The 22,577-nt window shown below is 42.9% G+C and overlaps 1 protein-coding gene across 1 annotated transcript; it reads left to right on the top strand.

Annotated features, from left to right (window-relative positions):
- The first annotated feature begins 13,882 nt into the window (after positions 1–13,882).
- On the top strand, positions 13,883–15,199 carry Ivl (involucrin). The gene has a single exon (XM_041655239.1). The coding sequence runs from the start codon at positions 13,883–13,885 to the stop codon at positions 15,197–15,199; it is 1,317 nt and encodes a 438-aa protein (XP_041511173.1).
- Positions 15,200–22,577: the final 7,378 nt, after the last annotated feature.

The raw sequence follows: 22,577 nt of genomic DNA, 5'->3' as shown, positions 1-22,577 counted from the left end.
TGTGGTGTCGTGCTGGCTGTGGGCTGAGCAGTCGCTCCAGGACAAGCTACTGTGCATCTCCAGGCTCTGTCCATACTTCAAATGGGTTCACTTTTCTGAGGCCGGGTCCCTCCTTCACTCCAAAAGCCACCTGTGTTAAAGCAATTTGCTTTCAAACACGTTCCCATTCATCCAGGTGAGCAAGTAAGATAAAAAGTCATCTGTAACACACACACCAACTTGCATCTTCCCTGCTTTCGGGGTCCATACAATTTAAACCCTTCCTGTTGCTCCCTCGTGTCTCTCCTTTCCCAGCAGGAATTTTTGTCCCTTTAAGTTTGAATTTTTCAAAAGATTTCATAAAATCCCCTTAAATTGTATTTCGTCAACCCCCACAGGTATCTTATGTGAAGAAGCTCAGACCACAATATGTACATATATATATATGTGCATATATATACATATGTATATATATGCACATATATATACATATATATACGTATATATATATGTACATATATATGTATATATACGTATATATATGTACATATATATATGTACATATATATATATATATGATGTACACAAGTGAAATCCCTCGGGCTTTCAAAGAGGAAGTGCATTTGTTGAGAACAATGCACTCACGAGGGGCAAAATCCTCCCCATATAGTTTACCAACTGTGTGCACCTTCAAAGCATTTTATAGTTTCCCACGTGACTGACAATGCTCGGGCCAGATGGTTCTGGGTTAAAATCTGGACGTGTATATAGAAAATGCACATATACACATTAAGCCTCATTATGGTGGAAAGAACAAAAGGATGGCATACTAATGAAAACAGATAGATGGAGCCTATGCTGGGTGAAATAGACTCACGAACACAAGTTCTCATACACAGCAGGAAAGCTGTGGGGGACTATTTGAATTAAAGGTAGCAACAGGAGGGTGTGGAAGGGAAAAAAGCATGATGGGTTAAATATGAGTAAAAACAATTCTATAAATTTAAGAATATTTCTTATTTTCTATACTAACAAAATATTTTTGGTGCTCTAGGTTTCCCCTGTTGCAGGGGAAATTTAAAATTTAAAAATTTAGAAACCACTTGTCCACTTAGTCCACTTTAGCATACCAGTGTGAGAACTGCTGGCATTCACGGGCCTCTTGCAGGGAAGGAAGCAGTGGGGTCCAGGGCTGGCCATGGATCTGGTCTTGTGGAGAAGCAGCGGAGGAAAGCCTTACACTTTGTCCTGTGAGATCAGGCTGCCGAGCTGTGGGGATGAAGAGGCCGGTCACAGCTGGGGAAACCCCATTCCTCACTCCGGATCTCCAGTGTCACTCCCTTACACACAGAACATCCCTCCTGGCCCAGCTCACACCCAACACAGCCTCCACTCCAGGCCAAAGCAATGGACATTCCTCCATGCTCAGTTTCTGCCACTTCCCCCAAGTGCTCCAATAGCCAAGCATGCTACTGCATGTATCAAGTGTTCATTTCTAAATCATTAGTCCTGATTAGAAAATTTGTCAGCACATATGTACACCCTAGTTGATGGGCATTTGGCGCTCCTCCAATGGTTGATTGTTAATGAACCTGGACAATAGGTATGTGGACACAGGGCTCATCTCTGTAGTGGAAGCTGAAAGCCAAAATGCATATAGTGTTGTACCTTGGGGGAAACTACCCAACTGTTTCCAGTGTGATTGGGTACTTTATATCTTATAGAATTATTCTGATTGTTACATATCTTGGTAATACTTCATACCCTCAGATTTTCAAGTTTTTGACATTATGATCCAATATGGATGTTGGCTTTAATTTTCATGATCTTTATGATAGATGACAAAAAAATCCTTTCTTTTTCTCATTTGTCTCCATCATTGGTGAATTATACTCAAATGTTCTATCCACTTTATGGCTTATCATTGAATTTGAATGTTTTTTTTATCAGTAAATAACTTGGATATATTTTACTCAGGCTGCAACTTACCTTTTCACCCTAATAATTTTTTCCCAAATAGCAAGAATTCTTTATTTTGAAAAGAGTTTGAATATAATTACCAAAGATGAGAGGCCAATGTCAGTCACAGAACGCACAAGTAGTTAAATGAAAGGCACAGAATACCTCCCGAGGTCTTCACAACAGTACAGGCTATTGTTACTTGCCTTGCTTAGCACCATTGCTACACGGTAAGACACTGGTGCAAAAGGTACAAGGACAGAGGACCAATCTCAAACTGTTGAGGAAATATGACCATCAGCCTGGTTTTCATAGTACCTGAAGATGCCAGGAAGGGTGCCGAGGGAGGAAGGAAATCAGTGATTTTACCCAGAATTGGACACTGCATATTACAATACATCTCTGCCTGGCAAGAGGTGCCTATGGTGCAGTAGTGTGGTATCTGTTCTGAGTGAACTAATTGATAGGATTTGAAGTCTGCTCCACAGGAGGAAAATTCATGCCTGCTACTATAATCCTAGTCAAAAGTGCATGGCAAAGAGGCCACAACTTCTAGTGCAGAACCCCCTATAGCTATTTTGATAAGTTGTCATGCTGTCAAATTACTTCCTAAATATTTATCTCTCTACTCATAGATCTGGGATGTTCCCAACCTTGGTCAAGAGAGCTTCTTTTCCTTTTCTCACTAACAGAGAGAAAGGCTGAAAATAGAGACTGAGTGATCATACCTTAATGAATAAATTTTTGACCACCACCTCCCCCCGCACCAGCCAAGGCTCATCTCCAAAGAGGAGGCAGAAAGAATGCAAAAGCTGCAGGAAGTGGAAGACTGCACTGAAATGTTGTCTTGACATGACTATCACCTCAGGAACTTAGTAACTATGATTACCTATTCAAGTACTTAACCAGATCAAGTCAACTAAAACTCTGGCATAGGTGAGGGAGATGCTCGTCAGGACCCACCCCTTAATGAGGCGCTATTGGTAGCTGATAGTTGCTGAGGGAGAAAGACTCGATCTGAGAGTGTTCCCAGTGGTAAGTTTCCTGCACTTCAGAGCATGGCCCTGTAACCATGCCTATAATGGTGATGCTAATAGAGCTTGAAGAAGGAGGAAGAGTAGGAGGAGGTAGAAGAAGACAGGGAGGAAGAGGACATCAAGTTGGGAGGGAGATACATTGAACAGAATAGAAGGAGGAAAATGGAAAATGGTTATCATCATATACCATTGTATTTATGTATGAAGTTCTGAAGAATAAATAAAATCTTAATTAAGACAGAGGTCTTAGTGTCGGTAAAGTACAATCCAATCAATTGTTTTCTTTTATGAATCTTCTATATCATGTATAAGGATTTCTTTTTGTCTAATTTCAGAATACAAGGATTGTCTCCTTTGCTTTCTTCTGAAAGGTAAAGTCTGTATCTGGTGTGATGGGTGTGGAGAGAGGCTGATGGGAGGAAGACTAATGTGGCTCTCCAGCCAGCCCAGCGCTATCTGTGAGGCTGTTGTAGGCTAATGTAGCTCTCCAGCCAGCCCAGCACTATCTGTGAGGCTGTTGGGCTATAGACTAAGTGACTCTCTAGCTAGCTCAGCGCTATCTGTGGAAGACTGTCCTTAACCAAACTGCGTTAACATCTTCAACCGAAACACCTACCTTGTCAGGCTTATCAGAGTTTCTTAGTTGTATGATTTCTCTATTGTGATACTAGTGTTTTATTTACTGCAATGTTACAGTTTTTAAAACCATGGAAGGCAAACAAATGTGTCATTTTTCAGACTTGTTATGACTATCCTAAGTTCTTTGAATTTCTATATAAATATTAGAATAAACTTACCAATTGCTATCAAAACAAACAAACAAACCCTGCTGGCATTTGTCTGACTGCTATAGCATATTCTGGTCAGCCAGTGATGACTTCCTAGGTCAATATGGGCAGAGTTTAGAAAGACTAGAAGTAGGCAATAAGTGCTAGTTAGTCATTTAGAATTTCTCCTTACAATGTTTTTGATTTGTGGCCTGTCCTCACATGCCCACATTCTGCCTATACTGTCTCTTGATTCCTCTCGAATCCAGCTTTTCCTTCCCATTCACCTTAGGCTGTGTATGAACTACTTTTTCATTGTTGTGACAAAATATCAGGAAAAAATTAAGGAAAGAAGGTTTTATTTTTTGCTTACAGTTATAGGTTCTAGTTCATTGTGGTGGGGAAGTCATAGCTGCAGGAACACACAACCTCTGGTTATACTGTCTCTATAGACAGGAAGCAGAGAGACCCTAGAGAGTTAAGACTCAGTTCCCTGTTCTCCTTTACATTAAGTCTGTGGAAAGATACCACCAATATTTAAGGTGGATCTTCCTCTGTCAATTAGCCAAATCTAGATATGTGTAGCAGTTTTTATCCTAGGTTATTCTAGATCCAGTCAAGTCGACAGTCATGATTACCCATCACAGTTTGCCTTTATGAAGATTGCCAACAGGTTCCACGTTCCCTAACACAATAGACATTCATAGTCTTATCTTTTAAAATATTTAGTAAGAGTATGTATATTCAATGGTACACAATGTGATCATTTACTATTACATGTACATTGTGAAATGATTGCCACATTCAAATTAACATCTCCATCACCACCCTTGCTGTACCTTGGATATTCAGCACTTATTCATAACTGGAATTTTGCACTACTTGACCAGCATCTTGTTTCTCCTACCCACTAGCCATAGAAATCACTGCTTGGCCACTGTTTCTATAAATTTGAGTTTCTTAAACTCCACATCTATCTACAGGCATTTTTCACATTCTGCCTCACCCCTTTCAGCAGCAGTACAGCTTCTTTCAGGACTCTCTGGCTATCCATTGTCCAGCAGAGCCTGCTGTTTATTTCTCCCTATTTCCTTGTCTTCCTTCGCATCTGCCTGACCAGTGACCTGTGAGACAGACCTCTTCCTTCTTCTGTTAATATTCATTCCCTTGGTGATTTCACTTTAGATAACGACTTCAAATAGCACACACACTCAGACGCTGTGTAATGTCTGTGCAGATCATAAACCTCTTTCTGAACTCAAGGTTTATACCTCTAAGTACCATGTAATGGCTGCCTCAATGTCTAATGGGAACCTCAAACTTGGTCTGTTCCAGAACTCACAACTGAGAGTCTCTTTCTCTCTGTTAATGGTAGTTCTATCCTATGGTCATACATGGCTAAAATGTTTGAATCATCGTTCCCACTTGCATCTGATCTATTCCTTCTGTTGTCAAAAATCACCTATAATTTGACTCAATTTTGTTTCTATTAATATCACCCTGTTTCTGCGATATTGATACATTTACACAATTGCCGCTTACGGCACCAACTGCTTCTATTCTTGCCAGAAAGACACTTTGAAAAATGAACCCAGTGCCACTGCTCCTTTTCTGGTCTCAGCCCCTGGAAAATCAAAGTTGTTGCATGGTTTCCTCTCACGGTCCCCTCTACTCATGCCCCCAACCTCGCCTTACTCACACACACCGGTCACATCAACCTTCTTGCTTCTTCCAGGAGATTCTCACCTAATGAATTTGCTTCGTTGTCTCATCCTCCTCCATTTAATCTGGTGCTGACTTTCATTTCTTCCAGTTCTTGCTCAAACTATTCCACCAAAAGTCTGACCCTCACCTCTAGACTTCATTAGCTGTCTTTTCTTGCTACATTTTCCCACATAGGATGTTAGCAGCATGTAAAATGCCTTAAGTGTTTGGTCTGTATTTGTTTTACCTATGGTTGATCTGCCACAAAGAAATTCAAGTTTTCATACAAGAGAGATGTTTCCCTGTTTGGTTTAAAGCTAGACCGTGAGGGCCTAGAACACAGGCACAAGAATGCTGTCAATCAACAGCAGTTAATAAAATTCAGTCATTAGGCAGAAGTTGGAAGAGGCATTTCCAGGAGAGAGAGCAGATTATAAATATGCAGAAGTAAACAAAGGCAAAGCAGAGACCTAGGGCTTAGCCCAGACTTTCCCTAATTTCAGTGCCCCTCTTGATTCTGTGTCATCCTTTGTGAGCCAAGAGGTCATCCCCTAGCATTCTCAGTGTGGTAGGAGGTGGTTCAGTGGTGACTTGGCCTGAGGTTTCTGGCAGAAGTGCTGGGCTGGGGTGGGGGAAGCATAAGTGTGGAGCAGAGCAAGCAAAAACTCATCTGAGAGAGGAAGCTTGGTTCACTGCACCCCATATAACCCTGACCTCTATCCTCCCGCCTTCTTCACTCTACACAGGCTTTCTAGTAAAACCTGACTGATAGGAAAACAACCTTTTACCTGCTCCAACACTTCCATTCTTGCCTGCCAGGTGGCCAGCAGTTCTGTCTTTTCTATGGCAGCCCTGAGTGCCTCTCTGGGAGGAATCCATCACACTAAATGACATCGCTGCCTCAGAATCTGGAAGCAGAGATCCCAACTTGATCCACTTGCTAGTAGTGAGTTTGCTGGCGAGGAAGATCAGGTGCTGTGAAATCTGGGCTCCTCCTCTGTAACAAGAGAGACTAAAGGGATTGCGAATGACAGTGGTTAGGATGAACAGTCTTACAGGATTTATTTCCTGTGAATGTCCCCCAGGGACACTTCCTCAGCCCTGTGTCTGTTTCATGTAATGCCATGCAGGGCCCAGAGTATTCCCCTGGAGTGGCATTGAGTTACAACTCTCTCTGTTACTAAGCCCATCTCTCCATCAGGCCAGAAACTCCTGGAGAACAGAAGCGAGGCCTGTACTAAACCAGGCTTCTAGAGGACAAGAATTGTATCTCTCCAGCAGTCTGGGAAGACAGGCGAGGGCCCTCAGCACCCTGAGGTGCATGGGACCCAAGGGCCTGTGCTCAACCTCTAGGCTGGGTGACCTGGTTGGAGAAGTGTGTAAGTGAGCGGGGGAGGAAGGTTGACAGGCCTGATTTGTTGCTCTGCATCAGAACGACTCATCTGGAAACCAAGGGCCTCAGATGGCTTCATGACAAATCACATACAAAACCAGAGAACAAACGCAGGGGTCAGGAAAGGGCCATGCTGGGGCGCGTTCACCAGAGGATGTCAGCCCCTACTCCAGACAAGTGTTAATTCTACACCTCCTCACCTCACCAGTAATGGGTCTTACTTACTGACATGGGTCAGACTGGCTTCTCTAGCCACTCTCAGAAGTAATGTTGAGAGCAACTGACCAGTCAGGAGACAGCTGGGGCAGGATCAGTGCCCCCTGGAATACCCTAATTAGCAAGAAAGAAGAGATGATCTGGAATGAGTTCTGTTCATTTGTCTGACACTTGAGGACTCTTCTGGCTGAGGAGGCTATGTGACTGGACTTCTATGACTGGCTTTCTCGTTCCACTGCTGTGTCCCCTCACCCTTTCTCTATACTCCAGGCCATGCCACTCCCTGTCTGTTCTCTACTACACTGTACCCCTCCCACACTTGATGCCCTATCCACAAACACACACCTGGAAACCTTAATCCCTGTGTGTCTTATCTGATGTATCATCTCCATTCCCTCTTTCCCATTCGTTGATACAGTCTATTCCCTTTTTCCCTAACTAAGTCTATGAGTACACTCCTCATTCCATTATCTTGATTCTTTTTCTGTATCAAATCTTAATCCCAAATCACTATTTCCCCTCTGGCTGCACAGATCCTAAGGCCCCTCCTTGTCCAATAAGAATACAAATGCATTTTAATTTTTTTATTGCCTCACTGGGGGCACACAAAGCTTCACTGGAGAAAGAAAGATGACATGATTTTCTATGTTATGCTAATTGCCACCTGAGACCCAGTGGCAGGCTTGTTAGATAGATCAGAAAATGAGAAGATAAGTAACTTGGTTGCTCTGGCACAGTATACCACTTTAAAACCTCATGATGTTTTTATTGTTGTTGTTGGGTTTGGTTTTTCATTATTTATGAGGTTATCATGAAACTTATTATATAGCCTGAGCCTGTCCTCTTGCCTCTACCTATCAATTGCTGGGATTATGAAAAAGGCATGTTACCCACATTGGAGCACCAGAATGAGTTCCCAAGGTCCAAATGAGGAGCAGAAGGAGGGAGAACATGAGCAAGGAAGTCAGGACCGTGAGGGGTGCACCCACCCACTGAGACAGTGGGGCTGATCTATTGGGAGCTCACCAAGGCCAGCTGGACTGGGACTGAAAAAGCATGGGATAAAACCGGACTCTCTGAACATGGAGGACAATGAGGGCTGATGAGAAGCTAAGGACAATGGCACTGGGTTTTGATCCTATGGCATGAACTGGCTTTGTGGGAGCCTAGCCTGTTTGGATGCTCACCTTCCTAGACCTGGATGGAGAGGGGAGGACCTTGGACTTCCCACAGGGCAGGGAACCCTGACTGCTCTTCGGACTGGAGAGGGAGGAAGGAAAGGAGTAGGGGTAGGGGGACAGGAGTGGGGGAGGGGGAGGGAAATGGGAGGCAGGGAGGAGGCGGAAATTTTTTCAATAAAAAAATAAGAAAGAAAAAATAAGAAAAAGGCATGTTAAACTATGCCTGGCCAAAGCATCATTGTTTTCGGGGCGGGGGGATGAGAAAATCAACCCTGATGATCTTTTAAAATCCCATTTTCTTACGATCCTCTCCTTAGGCAAGTAACACACTACATGACTATCAGCCCACATATAAATGACTCTCGACAAGCAGCAGCCAAGCATGTGCTCAGAATACATATTATCTCACCAGATCCTCACAGGAATCTTAAAGAGATCTCTTAAAGAGATGTTTGGGTCCCTTTTACAAACACAAAGCTTCCTGAGAGTGGGAGGCCAGTACAGGTTTTCTTCTGATTGGACAGCTCCAGAGTCATAAAGGAATGCAGCTCTCTGCCCTCTGGACCAAGGGTCAGCAGAGAATCAACACCCTAAGGGTAATTTGGCTGGATGAGAGCCAAACAAACTAGTTCTTGGTCCAGAAAGATCCAGAAATTATCATGCTGTTGATAAATGATTGGCGTATGGGACTTGGAGGATGTCTCTGAAGTAATGTAGCGAAACTTGTGACGCTGCTCAACCTTGTCAAGGAGCCTGCTGGGGAAGAGATGCCTTAGACCACAGCCAGGGTGTCTGGGTTCCAACTGTCTCAGAGATTCACTGTTGACCTTGGACAGCTCTTAACGTGCTTTTCAGACTTCAGTCCCCATGTGCAGGAGAGGAACCCCAACAGAGGAGATGCTGCAGCACTCCGAACTGTTCAAAGGCAAGCTTTTAAAAATTAGCTTATTCTTTGACAATTTAAAATCCTGGTTATATGCATCCCTCCAACTTCTTTTATCATCTTCTGACTTCATCCATATTCTCTAATCAAGTCTTCATCTCATTCCTTTTAGCTGGAAGGAAAAGGGCAGAGGATCTTCCTTCTACTTAAATTAGCAGTCTCTCACTCCACAAAATCTCTTTTCTCCTACTACCAAAACACCAGCTATGCCTTTGCTCTTCTTGCTGCCATCAAGAGCAGCACCGGGAATGTCCTTCCATGGCATCTGAATTCAAACTGATTCAAAAGGAAAAACCAGCACTATAGGCCAAAAGTGAAATGAGCAATTCACCAGGCCAGTTTGGGGCAGCCAGATGAAGTGATACAGAGCAAAGCAGGTCAGTTCATGCAGGTGCTCTGAAAAATCTAGAAGGAAAAAAAAAAAAAGCATCCTTGTGTCAATTTTTGGTCTCATCTCTCCCTCAGACTCATTCTCTGCTGAGGAAGAGAAAGCACAAAAGAACACAGGGTCAGACTCAGCAGGCAGCAGAGGTGGATAAGAAGACTCTATACATGTAAGAAGGCAGGGAGGTCAGGTGTCAGAAGGAGGGACGATGCAGGAAACAGTACCCTGAGGGCTAAAGGAAAGGAGGCCAGCATCCAGAGATTCTCTACACTAGACAACAATGGACACATGCTGCAGGCCCATGCAAAATGGGAACATGAGATCTTCTGGCCCAAACCATCTTCCTAGGACTAGCGGCTCTTGCAGAGCTATCCTCAACATCTCTGTTGTCCTCCAGGGCAATGGATTTCTATGATTGATCCTTTTGAATCCCCTCCTACCCCTTCCCCCACAAATAATCAACAATTAAAGCAGGCTGTCCTGAAGCCTTACCTTTTCTGAGGAGTGGATGGGGGGGATGGAGGGTAAGCTTGGGGTGGGAAGAGCGGAGGGAGTGGGGACAGGAATAGCTGTGCAAAATGAGAAAAGATTGTGTTAAAAAATTTTTATAAAAATGACTTAAACAACAACAAAATCTAGGCTACCCTGGAGGAGAGATAAAGCAGATATTTTCTGCCTCGAGAAATGGTCAGGCTGTAAAAAGGCTGAGGCAGATCTGGGTCAAAGCCTCTCCGTGGGTCAGAGGAAGCTCACATGAGGGCAAGAGCCAGACAGTTTCTTGGATTTATCACAAGGATCTGACTTATAAAGTCAGTCAGACAGTGTGTTAAAAGGATGTGTCTTATACACATGCATTCCTAGTCCCTAAGTGGGGCAATTCGAGGGCAGAATATGCTGTCTCTGAGCATGAGAGAAGTCTGGGACACCCCCAGCCCCTCTCCCAACCATACACATGCTTCTAGGCTCCGTCCTCTGCCCTCCTTCTCACATCCTAGCTTTGCCCAGTGGTCAAACACTCATGCCCACATACTGTCTTTTCAGAGTTACTATGCTCTGAATCAGAGGGTGGGAGGCAGATCTGGCAGATACCGAGCCTCTGGGAACCCATAAGACCGGTGTGACTTCCCGAACAGTTTGCTGCCCTGGCACCGTCATGGACTGAGGAGAGACAGATTCCTCCCATATGAGGTCAGAGGCGGGGCATGAGGGCATCAGTGCCCATGTGAGGGGGCTTGGTTAATTCTAGTAGGGTGGGGAAGGAGAGAAGTGGGGAGACAGGCAGAAGCTGCCTCTCCAAAAGGAAGACAGAAAAAAAGAGAGCGAGCTCAGACCGGAAGCTGAAGATCAGCCTGCCTCAGTGGATGGGGGAGGGAGTGGGTGTGGCTTGTTTCTTAAAAGAGACAGAACAATCATTACAGTGGGGGTGCTTTCTCTGCTGTAGAAAATAGCACGGTTCAGGCTGTACAGGTGAGCAGTGTGAGATCTTACGTGGCTCCGGGAATAGAGGAGGCCTGGTGTGTTCTAGAGACAGACTGATCTTGTAAGTCCTCTGTCTGTTTAAAGCCTGAGGAACATGGGGATTCAGCATTGAACACCTATCTGTTTAAGACTAAGATTAGATGCTCATCAGGGCAACTGTGGGGATGTGGGATACTTCTCAAAATTAAACTGAAATATAGTTTTATCTTTACGTTATTTTACTATATCTTCTTTTATTAAGTCATAATAAGAGAATGTTAACGAATAAACTCCATAAAATAAGCTGTTAGCCAGGAGAAGCCACAATTCAGCTTATTTTTATGGCACACATATGGAGATGGGTTAACCCTGAAATATTAGAAAATACTTATATCTAGGTGTGGGTTTTGTGCCATTCATTCCTTCATTTACTATTGATAGTCTCTTAGTGTATGCGGTGACTTTGTTAGGTTCTTGGGGCAGTGGAAAGCATACCAGCTGTGCTTCTGTTCTTATATAGCTTGTTTTTCAGCGGGAAAAATATAATAATAAAAACTGAATAAGAGCAAATAAAGTCGCTAAATTTTTTATTGAGTTGATTAAGGCAGAAGCTGATCCAGTAGCTAGGGTAGTCAGCAGAGGACCTTAGAGACCCCAACATTTCTACCAAAGCCTGAATGTATGTCCAAGCCCAGGAAAGGAGCCCCTTGGCAGAGGAAGAGCAGGTGGCCAGTCCTGAGGTAGAGCATTTTGGATGTGTCCCAGGAACTGGGGACCTGGAGTGAGACTGTAGAAGACCTGTCAAAGAGAGGGTAGCTTGTGTCAAGGTTCCAGAGAAAGACTGGTCAGATAAGCCAGGGCCTTTTGATTATAGCAGTGAATCTGAATCTTATCAGATATGGGTTGGGCCACCATGAGGATTGGGGCAGAGCATGCTAAAATACCCACTCTAAATGTTTTCTAATCTATCTCTAGAAAATGTCCTGAAGCCAGGTGTGATGGCACATGCTTTTAATCCCAGCATCCAGGAGTCAGAAAAAAGTGGATCTCTGAGTTCAAGGTTAGTCTGGTCTAGTGAGTTCAGCTTCGTAGAGAAACTTGTCTAGACGTCCCTGTCCAAAAAAGAAAACATTCTGAGATGACAATGGGTGATTTGATTGTGAGCTTGTATGGTGTACATTTTCAAAAATTGTTATAGAACGCATTGATTATCACCATGAAATGATACACCATATCTGCTTTCTACAAATTCCTTTCTCCTTACACGGAGCGAGCCAGGAGCTTTTAGGAATATGGCATCCTTGGGAACTTCTATAAATACAGCTTCGGGTGTGATGTGGGGGCTGGGAAGTCCCTGGCATACAGAGGGAGGAGCAATGTAAGCCACCTACTTCCCTCTATTTGACCCTCCGCAAGGCATGGCCTATGCATGGCCTATTCCTTACAGAGGGAATTATGATATGTGCTGAGTACACATGGGCTCCTTACCCAGGAGAATGCTGCCACATGCCCCTTTGAAAGTGATTCCTCACTGACAGACCATAGATCCCCAAACACAAAGGCTACCATTCCATGCCCTTGGAAATGAGTCCCCCAATCTAAAAATTAGGTCAAACCATTGAGATTGAAAGGTATGTTTGAGGTTACAAAGTAGGATACCTTTCTCACCCCCTGCTCCTCTCCTGTGCCCAGGTCAGATGATCTCAACTAGAAGTGGGTGAACCCTCACACCCCTCTGTCAGACAGAAGCTGGAAAAAGAGCCCTGGGGTGGGGGTTGCTGCCTAAGATATCTGGTGAGTCAGAGAGGAGCTGGCGTTGACCAACTGGAGCGGTGAAACCAGTCCACCTCCTCTACCCTGAGAACTAGGCGAGGCGGGAATATAAAGGGCCCCGTCCCTGCTCAGCTCAGAACTCCACTGGAAGCCTCTGCCTCTCCCCTCTGTGAGTCTGGTAAGTGTTAGCTGCTGGGACATTAGTTGTGGCTGCAGGCTATAGCTAGGGGTGTCTCCTCCAGCTGGGGGCGGATATTGCTATGGAGTAGATTCAGTTGGGCTTTTTATCCTCCAAGGGGCAGATTAGTGTGCAGAGGGAAACAAGCTATAGCATTTTCTGTGTGGAGAAACCCAGGCAGAACAGGGGCCTGGAATCCTATTAGACTCACAAGACTTTGTCGTAACAAGCTCCAGTTTCCCCCAACACTTCAGTAGCCCTCACTCCTCACTCCTCTGGTCCTGGGCTACAAATACTTTCAGAGGATCAAGGAGAAAAGAAGCTCTCAGGTTGAGCAGGACAACCTGCCAATTTTTCAGAGAAAAAAATCTGAAACCCAGAGAGACTGAGTTGCCCAGAACTCCAGTGTTTCTGTGGGACCCAGACTGGGGATGAGCTAGATGGCTCCAGCCTGGGACTGCTGCAATGGCCTCCCAGATCCCTTCCCAGGGTCCTCTGTGACAGCACTGGCGCTCAACTTTCCAGGGTCCTCTGTGAGGTCTTTCTTTTTCAAAGGTTTCCTTCGCACTGTGATGAAATTCTAGAAATCATCTCCCCAGGACTCAAGGAAAGACTAGACAAAAGCAAGTTAATTAATAACCACTCCACTCTTGCAGAACCTCTTTGGAGAAAGACCCCTCTGTTGAGCTCATAGAAGAGCTTTTCTGTGGGCTCACCATTCCCACCGCTTCCTTTGCCTGCAGGAATCAAAGCTATGGAAGTTGGAAAAGGCCCTATTCAAGAGTAAGGTTGCCAAGAACCGGGGCCATTATGTATATCCTGCATATTTAGTGGTTCATCTGTTTCCATTGCTTTCAGTCCAACCTCTGATCCTTCTGTTTTGCAGTTTGGGCTATAGAAGCTTCCGAAATGTCCCAGCAACACACATTGCCAGTGACTGCCCCAGCTGCGGTTCAGGAATCCCTCAAGACTGTGTGCCCTCCAGCTCATACCCAGCAGGAACAAACAAAGCAGCCAACTTCACAGCCTGCACAGTGCCAGAAGGTATTCTCTGAGCCCCAAGAGAAGGGCTCCCCTCAACAAGAGGAGAAGGGCACAAGTCCTGTGGTGAGGCTGCCTGAGCAAGAATGTGAGCAGCAGCAGCAGCAGCAGCAGCAAGAGGGACCACAAGGGCAACAGCTGTCTGTGAAAACGCCACAGAAGGAGATACGGGGGCAGGAACTGCATCTGGAGGAGCAGCTGCCATCACAGGAACCACAGGAGCTGCAGCTGGGGCAGCACCAGCAAGAGCAAGAACTGCATGTGGGACAGCATCAGCATCAAGAGCCACAGGGACAGGGGCTGTGCCTGGGACAAGAGCCACAGCAGCAGCAGCAGCAGCAGCAGCAGCAGCAGCAGCAGCAGCAGCAGCAAGACACCCTGAAACCACAGGAACTGAGTCTGAGACAGCACCAGAAGGAGAAGCAGGAGGATCCAGAGCTGTGTCTGGGTCAGCAGCAGAAAGCTTCTGAAGAGCAGGGACTGATCCCAGGAGAGAAGCAGCAGGAACCGCAGGAGCAGGAACTGCACCACGAACAGGTGCACCTGGAGCCACAGGAGCAGGAGCTGCAGTTGGGGCATCAACAACAGCAACAGCACTCACAGGAGCTGCATCTGAGACAGCATCAGAAGCAGAAGCTCTGTGAACCAGAACTGCACCTGGGAAAGCAGCAAGATCGGGAGTCCCAGGAACCAGACGCACAGCTGGGAGAGAAGCAGCATCAGGAGTCACAGCAGCCTGAACTGCACCTGGGAAAACAGCAGCATCAGGAGTCACAGGAGCCTGAACTGCACCAGAAACAGAAGCAGAAGCTGCAGGAGCCTGATCTGCACCTTGGAAAACAGCAGCAGCAAAATACAGAGCACGAAGGTTATCAAGGAACACAAAGCTTAGGTCAGTCCCTTAAGCAAGAGAAAGCCTCAGGGGAACAGCAGCTGGATGACTCACACCTAGAACAGGAGAAGGAACTCCTGGACCAGCGATGGGATCAAGACCTAGGAAAGAAAGATGAGCGACAGGAACGGAAGAATGAACAACCACAGGAGCACCTGACACAGCAGGAGAAGCAGATAGAGCAAGTCAGACCGAGCACTGGCCAAGTCCAAGAGACTCAGCCAACCCAACCAGCGAAAGGAGACAGCTTGTTCACTACAGAGAAACAGAGGCAGAACCAGGAAGTGCAGTGATGCCAAAACTAAAACAACCGCCCCAGTGTCCCAGAGACTCTCCAACCATCCCACATAAGGGAAGAGAGCTGTCTACCACACGTCCTCAAGTCCCTGGCTGACCCACTCATCTATGGATCTGCCTGGCCCTGACCTTCTTCATGCCTATGACAGACTGGAAAACAGGACATGTTTCCAGCATCCACCCCCAAGGAGTTCAATCCTTACCTTAGATATCAGAGGCCCTTCCAGGGGGTGGGGGTGGGGCGGGACGACTATCATTAGTGTAGACCTTTGCCTTAGTATTTGCCTCCTAGTATTGTGACTAAATCTTTGATTATGTATGACAATATATAATAAACCCTGAAAACCCTGTGATCCTGTAGTTACTTTAGCCTTTTCTTTTCTGTCTCTCATCATATTCATCAGCCTCTGCAAAAGCATAAAAGCAAACTCAGTCCTAAATAGAGACTTCTATTCTGACTGTTGGGGGTGGCTTACACATCCTAATTCAATAGCATCTTGCCCTAGTCAAACAGCCTCCGCTCTTAGCCCACAGCAGAGCATAGCTCAATGCTTCTCACCTCAGTCTAACTCCCCATGAGAGGAGAGGAGCCTAGTGTGGTTAGAGGCTCCACTGGGTCTGGTAAATACTGCGAGACTCTCCCTCCTGGCTTTTCAACTAAAGATTGTCTTCTTGCTTTCTGAGAGTCTTATGGCACGCCTCAAGAAGACTTTAGTAAAACAACAGCACATTGCACATAGTAGGGTGAGTAGGCAGTCTCTGGATAAGTCTCAGAAGAGAAAATGAGAGTGTCATTAAAGCAAGTAAAGACTGAGCTAGCAGTAAGTACAAAGAAAAAATGCCAAGTAGAATAGACAAAGACTGGTCATCAATCACGACTGCTGCTACCCTCATGCTGTACCCTGCCTCCCTGACACTTCTGTAGCCTTTACTGACAACATCCATATCAAAACTCTAGGCACTCTTCTCCCTGGAGCCCGTAGGTCTCTTTCCATACCTTTTACACCTCAGTCACTTGCCTTTAGCCGTTTAGCCATATTGTGTTGGCATTGTGTCTCAAGTTATAGAAAGCAATTTTTACTACAGGCTTGAGGGGATGTCAGAGACATCCCCATTGAAGAGTCCATGGGCACTCAAGCTCAGTCAGCTGGACAGCATTCAGCAGCCTTTTCATCTCTACTCAGTCCCAATACTCACCTCTTTAGGAATCTTCTCTTCAGAGTAATAATAACAGGATACAAATCTTTCCCATATATAACAATATCACCTAAGCTCAGGATGAGGACCCCTTTCGTCTGAACTATTTCAATAGACTGCAAGCTGCTCTTGCCTATTCTCTGTCTCTGAGCACCTTGCTATCTGTCCATCACAACACGTTCTTAAACTTTCCACTGAACCAGATCAGTGCTTGGGTTAGCCCTCATCAATGGTTCCCATCAGTTTGGTCCTATCATGAGGCATGAGGCACAAGCCCTGATAGCCATCAGAAGTTTCTATAAGAAATACAATGATTTTTGAAGTCTCGTGCAGTCATTGTTGGAATAAATTATTATGGTTTGAACCATGCACATTTGCCACAGGCCTGTGTTTTGAGTATGCTTCCTAGCCAGTGGTTCTGTTTGGGAAGTAAGAAATGGGCTATTGGAACCTTAGAAGACTGGGTCCTGATGGTAGAAGTAGGTAGTTAGGAGCAGACCTTTGAACATTGTAGCCTTCCTCCTTGCTTTCTGCTCTCTAGACCACACCATGTGACCAGTCCCTCCACATCTCCTCCTACCCCTTTCTAAAATCTCATCTGTTTTATAATCCCTCACCTATTATGATGGACTGGAGCCAAGAGGGAAAAGGGGGAAATAGTAAAAACTACAGGACACAAAGATCCAACAGCTGTGCCAAAACAACAAAAGAACACAAAATCACCAAGCAGCGTTCCACTGATAACCTGTCAACTAAAGAAAGCAAAGACAGTGAGATAATTGAACTGCCAGAAAATACTTCAGGTCCATATCAAGAACTCAATAAGCAGATGAATGAAGTAAGAAGGTCAAACTGGGGACAAGAAAGTTACAAAAATAATTCAGGACCTAGACAGAAAGTTACTAAACAAAATAATCAATAACTTGGAGGAAACTTTTAAAAACATGGAGGGGAATTTTAACAAGGAAACTGAGGTGCTTAAAAAAAGCCAAACAAAACTTGGAAATGAAAGAATCAAGCTAATAAAAACCACAAAGGGAGGCATCATCTGTAGACAAGACCATGCAGAATTTCAGGACATAATGAAGGTCAGGATAGAAATGCATATAGATACATGTGATGAGGCCAAACTTAAGAATCACCAGTGTAGAAGAAGAAGCTAAGATGAAGTTTCAGGGCTCAGGCAACTTATTCATTGTGATTATAGGTACAAATTCACCAAAAGTAGAGAAAAAAAATGTTTATCAAATGGAAGAGACATGTAGAAACCCAAATAGATGTTATTAAAGAAAAACTGCTTCCTAGCATACCCAAGTCAAGACGTCAACGATACAAAGAAACAATAATGAGAGCTGTAACCCAGCTCACACATACAGACAGAAATGCCAGAACAATTTCAGGTCTTTCATCATCAAATCTAAAAGTCAGGAAAGCAAATAACTGTCAACCAAGATTGCTACCCTCAGAACCTTTATCTCAAAACTGAAAGTGAAATAAGAGTATTTTGATTCAATCACAAGTTAAGACAATTCAAGAAAGCATGGCCAGCATTGAAATAAATTCTTAATATGAGAGAAAAAGAAGAAAGAGTTTTATTCAAGAGAATGGAGGAAAGTAGATACTTCATAAAAGGAAGAACAGATAAATAATGCATATAGATACAAATGAAGAGACACATATATAGATACATATGTTTAGGAGAGAATCTGGAGGAAACAACACATAAAGTCACCAAACTCCTAATACTGCATAAGTGAAGAAAAGAATCAGCCAGAAGTACAACCAACAAAAACACAGGAAATAGCAAGTCCCTCCTAACAATAACCATAAAGGCAAAGTGAAAAGATTCAAACTAACCAATACAAAGCAAACAATAAGATCTAACTATACATTGTCTTCAAGAGACCTACATAAATATAAAGATGGTATAGCGACACTCATGACTCATAAAGTAGATTTCAAAACAAAATTCATCAGAAGAAACAAATATGGCCATTACATATTAATAAATAGAACATTTATCAAAATGATGGAAATTTAACTATTGCAAATATTTATGCCCCAAATCTTGAGGCTCTCGGTTCTATAAAATAAATCCTAAAGGGAATAAAAGGCCATTTAAGTTCTGACAAAATAATAATGGGGGGCTTAAATATCTTTATTAATCTTTAGATGATCTTCCAAATTAAAAAAAAAACAACCAAGACATTTCAGAGGTAAACAATACCATAGATCAACTGGATCAACAGAAATCTAAAGAATAATCAAACCAACAGACAAAACATTCTTCCCAACAGCACACATAGCCTTTCTCCAAAATTAAGCATATTACACGCTGAAAAACCAGCTATAGGAACACAAAAATGTTGTCATTAATGTATCTTATTTCACAGCAAATTAAAACTAGAAATCAATAGCAAAAGAAGCCTCGGAAAATACACAAATATTTGGAGGCTGAACAATACATTTTTGAATGAAGAGTGGGTCGCTGATGAAGGAAAACCATCCTAGAATGAATGCAAATGGTAGCACTATCTGACAGAATCTCTGGGCTACAGACAAGGCAATCCTAGGAGGAAATCTCAAATAAATAATCTAACAATGGACCTCAAGATTCTAAAAAAAAAAAAAAAAAAAAAAAAAAAATTGGAAGTCAAACCCAAATGCAGTAAAAAGAAATAAAATATAAAGCAGAATTTAATGAGAAATTAAAATATCAATCAAGAGCCAGTTCTTTGAAACAGTTGATAGAATTGAAAATACATGTGCAAGAAACATTATATGAAGAGAACAGGTTGTATTTAAGAATATGCGTGTGTGTGTGTGTGTGTGTGTGTGTGTGTGTATGCAATAACAATTAATGAAAGAACAGGCAATAAATTTGAAGAAGAACCAGGACAGGTATATGGGAAGGCTTGAAAGGAGGAAGGGAAGGGGAAATGTTGTAATTATATTATAATCTCCAAAATAAAAACAATAATAAAAACCTATAGTCAAACTAACAGAAATAGAAAAATGACACAACTCAATGAAATGGTCTGAAAAGGAGTTGTTACAACAAAATCCAATGACCTTCAGAATAAACAGAGATTGCTTTGAAAGCATAGACTCACTGAACGACAAGAAATGGATGAGCTTCTAATTTAAACATGCCCACAACAAGCAATGAATTTAAATAACTGAACATCTCCCCTCAAAGAAAAGTTCAGAACTAGATGAACCCACTGTTGTCACTGGTGTTTGGATCTTGGCCATTCTCACTTTGGTGACATGAAATCTCAAAAACATTTTTATCTGCGTATCTCTAGTGGATAAAAATGTTGAACATTTACAAAAATGTTTCTAAGCCATGCGTATTCTGTCTTTTGAAAATTTTCTGTTTAGATCTTTGCCCCGTTATTTAATTGAGTTGTTTTCTTGATTTTTGGCTTTTGTTTTGCTGTTTTTGTTTTAGTTCTTTATATATTTTGGGTACTAATGCTATGTCAGATGTATGGCTGGTAAAGGCATTTTCTATTTTGCAGGTTACCTCTTCATTTAAATGTTATTTGTTGTACATAATTCTTTCATTTTCCTGGGGTCGCATTTGTCAATTGTTGATTTTATTACCTTGGCTACCAGAGTCCTAGTTTCCCTTACCGGAGTCCTTATTTTTTCCCTTATCAGATCCAGGGTATTAGGCCTTATGTCAACCCCCTTCTTCTTATGGAGTTGAGCTTTGTGTCCAGTGAGAGATAAGGAACCAGTTTTATCCCTCTATATGTTACTATCCAGTTTGGCCAGCAACATTTGATAAAGATGCTCCAGCATAGATCTGCATCTCTTAACCTGCACAAAAATCAACTCTAAATGGATCAAAATTTATAATATACAATTTGAAAGTTTCTCCTTCACCGAGGGACTGCAGCTTCCCTAGCATGGATCCTATACTCTGCATACAGTGCTGTGGCACAGGAGACTCTGGCCAGTTTATTCAAGTTGATCCACAAGTTGAGCGAATCTCATGGCGCCTGATCTCTGACATGGAGGAGACATGGCAGTCTACCCTGACTTCAGAGAGAAGATGGCAGAGACAGAAAATGCTCTGTGGGTAATCTCCCAGTTCATGGTGAACAACATACTAACTGTAAATCTATGATTATCTTGGACTTTCAGCCCTATTTAATTCTGAAACGTCTGCATAAGCTAACTTATAGCAAAACTGGAGCCACGGTGCCACCTAAAGCTGAAATACTGCAACAATAGAGAACAACCAACGTGTTGCCAGTATTTCAGCACTAGGTGGCACCCTGCTTATCAGATTTTACATTAGAATTTATAACAGTAGCAAAATTATAGTAATGAAGTAACTACAAAATTATTTTATGGTTTGAGTTTACCACATGAGGAGCTGTCTCAAAGGGTTACAGCTTTAGGAAGGTTGGGAACAACTGCTCTAGGGTGTAAATGAATTCTGTTGCACCACACTGATGTTTCCCGTGGGCGATCTGCACACTGGCGAAAGCACACTGTTGAAGTTGTTTTTCAGGGCCACATTGCAGCTAGTCTCTCTCATTGCGTCTAGGAGTGACCTCATTGGGTAGCTTCATGCTTTGGTCTGAGGTAGGTCCTTGTAATTCCTGTTTCCTCTTGCTGAATTACCCCCCCTTATCCTTACATAATGACTGTGCCTCTTTCCCTGCTTTTGATTTAAAGTCTTTTTATTTTAAATTTGACATTTTCATGGATATTCCTACCTGATTTTAGTTCCATTTGTTTGAAATATGTTATTTTAATCTCTTAAATTTCATCCCATGTATGCCTGGAGAGAAACAAGTTTCTTCTATATGGCACATGGTTTATTTGTTTGCTTGTTTTTGGTACCAATTCACTCATTCTGTTCTTTTCATTGGTACTCTAAACTCCTTTGTCATCACGGTGTTCATCGATAGGTAAGATCATTTGAGAGACATTTTGCAGTTTGACTTTATCATTTGGCTGTGATTCTTTTCTCTCCTCTTTCTCTTTTTCATCTTCTCATGAGGGCACGGGCTTGCTTTGCTTGGATTCCTTGCTAGGGTTTTCAGTTTGTCAATCACAGAATTTGCTTTATGCATCCAATAAGGCATACAGAGACAGTTTTTGATTATGACAAGCTATTTTGAAGTATAACAATGGGCAATTAGAAATAAAACTTAAAAGCCAGATGGAGCTGTGAATAAAGAAAGAACATGCACCAGTGAGACATTATCCTTGCACGCCATTGCCGGGTATGCTCAATTCCTGACACCATGCTTGTCTTTGAATGCTATCTCGTTAATTTGCCCTTTGCTTCAGGTGTTTTCTACTTTAGGCATCATACCAAGCCTTGAATGGTTTTACAATGCTGGGATTCTACAAATTTGTTTTTGTAGTTTTATTCTTACCAATTAGTTTGAAACAAGGGTTTACTTCTAACTTGTTAACATCTCCTTCAGCTCAAAGAACTATTTTGTGCATCCAGAAACACCTTTATTTCCCCTTCATTTCTAAAGCATCATCTTCTAGATGAAGCATTTTCCTCAGCCATCTTCCTCCCTCAGTATGGGGCAGATGTCATGTCACCCTCTTCCAGCTTGGGAGGTCTCTGCTGTCAAGCAAGTTTGGGCACTCTGTGATGCTGTTTGCTTCTTTTGTTGCCTTGAGAATCTTTGTCTTTGATGGAGGAAATTTTGAGTCAGGTTATGCACAATTGTAAATCGAGGCCTTCTTTTACTTGCATGTCCATATCCTTGCCTATGTTAAGGGAGTTTCCTCTTCTGTCTTGAAGTAAGATTTGCACTCCTTTGGCTTCCTCAGATTCCCTCTGAATTTTGAGGGTATAAATGAATATTTGCTTTTTTTTTTTGGTGTTGTCTCAAAATCACATAATCTCTAGCCCTTCCTCTCCTATTAATAAAAATATTTTTCTAAACCTTTCCCTCAAATTCAGCAATCAATCATTTTATGCACTATATTCTGCTCTTAATTTTTTTTTATGTTTCATTCTCTGTGTTATATTTTTCAGATTAGGAGTTTTTTTTAAGTTTTGCATCTCTTTGAAAAGTTCCTGGAAGATTGCTGCATTGTTCCTCTGTGTTCTTTTAGATCACTTTTTGCTTTCTTTGAAAGAGTTGTTTTATATCCCCTTTCAGAGGGTTTGTGTCCACGGGTTAGTAT

The sequence above is a fragment of the Microtus oregoni genome, unplaced genomic scaffold (assembly GCF_018167655.1).
Source record: "Microtus oregoni isolate MIOR12 unplaced genomic scaffold, Mior012 000007F_ref0000211, whole genome shotgun sequence".
NCBI lineage: Eukaryota > Metazoa > Chordata > Mammalia > Rodentia > Cricetidae > Microtus > Microtus oregoni.
Note: the sequence above shows the minus strand (reverse complement) of the source record. Positions and strands in the feature narration are given on the sequence as shown.

What these genes read in the sequence shown, in the direction of transcription:
- Ivl (XM_041655239.1), top strand. Translation starts at nt 13,883, where the DNA reads ATGTCCCAGCAACACACATTGCCAGTGACTGCCCCAGCTGCGGTTCAG.